We start from the raw sequence: 1,948 nt of genomic DNA, 5'->3' as shown, positions 1-1,948 counted from the left end.
CAATAGACTGTCAAATCAATGAAAATACAAGTTAAAAACATTTCAACAAAATTTATTGTTAACACTGAAACACACAGTAGGCCTACATTAGATATAGGGCTGCTGTTTAAAATGAATTAGAGAAAATAAATAAAATGGCTAAATTGTGCATCTTAAAACAAAGTGCTTAATTTCAGAAAAAAAAAGTTTCCCTTTTTCTTTACATTTTACATCTCGACTTAACAGTCTCAATACATTTTCAACAGATAACATCAAAACATTTTAACAATTTTACAGTTTCTCTTTCTTTCACCCCCTTATATTCCACGTCCCCACTTTCTGTTGTTCAGTGAGAGAATTGAGCTTTAGTTTGCTCTACTAGGATTTTAAATCTGGGCTGGAATGGTGTCAGGGCCATTCTCATACACATGTGTAGGTGCTCATTGGTGAGCCTGGAACGATATTTAGTTTTTATTATGTTCATTGTGGAGAAAGCTGCCTCACAGCTGTATGTGGAGCCAAACATGGTCAAGATGTACAGGGCTACTTTCCTCAGATTTGGGAAAGCTGTCTCAGAGACCATTTGGGGCCAGAAAGTGGCAGGTTCAGTTCTTCCAAACTGCTCTTTCAGGGCCACATCTGCTTGGAGATCAATTAGTTGCATTTGAAGAGGCCCAGCATTTGCCCACTTGAAGTGCTGTGTGACTTCCTTTGAGAACCCTCTGACATCAGTGATGGCAAATGGGTTCTTTATGAACATGGTGAGCTGCTGTCCAAAGCTGAAGCTATCAAAACGTTTGCTGAAGTTTTCAATCAGCTTATCAACAAAGTCAACAAAAGAGGACACATCTCTCTGTCCCTGAACCTGTTCCTTCACTGTTGGGAAGTGTGCATAGTCTCCTTGCAGGTCTTCTTTGAACACTTCAAGTTTCCTCTGAAAGCAGCGGACAGCTGTCATCAGTTCACAAATTGAATTGTCCTTGCCCTGCAGCTTCAAATTCAGTTCATTCAGGTGTGAAGTGATATCAACCAAAAAGGCCACAATATCCATGTTTTTCCCATCATTTAAAAAGAGAGAAAAGTTTGTTGCTTTTTGACTTTCCAGCTCTTCCAAGAAAGCTGCTACTTCACTTCTGATGGACCAGCTACTGCCATGCTCTCTCTTTTGTGCATTTCTTCTGTGTCTGGGCACTCCTCTGGATATTCTTACACCAGAGAAGAGCTTCTTAACTACAGGACTACAACACCTGTGGATCTATTTCCAATATTTGTCGCATCTGCGGCAGATTTACTGCAGACTCTGATCAGGAAAGTGAGACGCCGAAAGAGAGGGAAGCGAGCCGGCGCACTCGTGCGTCTGAGGAGACGCGGACTGCGAACTGCTCTTCCTGGGATCTTCCTTTCTAATGTACGCTCACTCGGGAATAAGATAGACGAACTGGCCCTGATGAGAAGCATGAACAGAGACTTTGCCTCCTCCTGTGTCTTATGTTTTACGGAGTCGTGGCTCAGTGAGGACATCCCGGACTGCGCGCTCAAGCTGGAGGGCTTTCATCTGCTGCGCGCGGACCGGCAGGCCGCTCTCTCCGGTAAAACCAAAGGTGGAGGTGTCTGCTTCTACATCAATAGTGGCTGGTGCACAGATGTAACAGTGATTGCTCAGCACTGCTCTCCCTCTCTGGAATATCTTTTTATTCACTGCAAACCGTTTTATTCTCCGCGGGAGTTTGCTTCATTCATCCTGGCCGCTGTTTACATCCCGCCAGACGCGGATGCGCAGGCAGCTCAGTGCGCACTCGCGGAGCAGATTCTCCACATGGAGCGGACATACCCGGACTCTCTCATCATTGCTCTTGGGGACTTTAACAAAGCCAATCTGAGCCATGAGCTTCCGAAATACAAGCAGTATATTAAATGCCCGACCAGAGAGGAGAGGACATTAGACCACTGTTACAGCACGATCAGCGGG

General features: G+C 44.7%; 1 protein-coding gene across 1 annotated transcript; it reads right to left on the bottom strand.

Annotated features, from left to right (window-relative positions):
* Positions 1-396: 396 nt before the first annotated feature.
* On the bottom strand, positions 397-1,101 carry LOC121813546 (general transcription factor II-I repeat domain-containing protein 2A-like; the record flags this gene model as incomplete). Its single annotated transcript, XM_042217379.1, is given in 1 exon segment — positions 397-1,101. A coding segment is annotated over 1 exon segment (634 nt), but the record flags the coding sequence as incomplete, so codon positions are not given.
* Positions 1,102-1,948: the final 847 nt, after the last annotated feature.

Source organism: Haplochromis burtoni, unplaced genomic scaffold (assembly GCF_018398535.1).
Source record: "Haplochromis burtoni strain Fernald_Lab_line unplaced genomic scaffold, NCSU_Asbu1 Contig_1894, whole genome shotgun sequence".
NCBI lineage: Eukaryota > Metazoa > Chordata > Actinopteri > Cichliformes > Cichlidae > Haplochromis > Haplochromis burtoni.
This window is presented reverse-complemented; position numbering and strand designations above follow the sequence as displayed.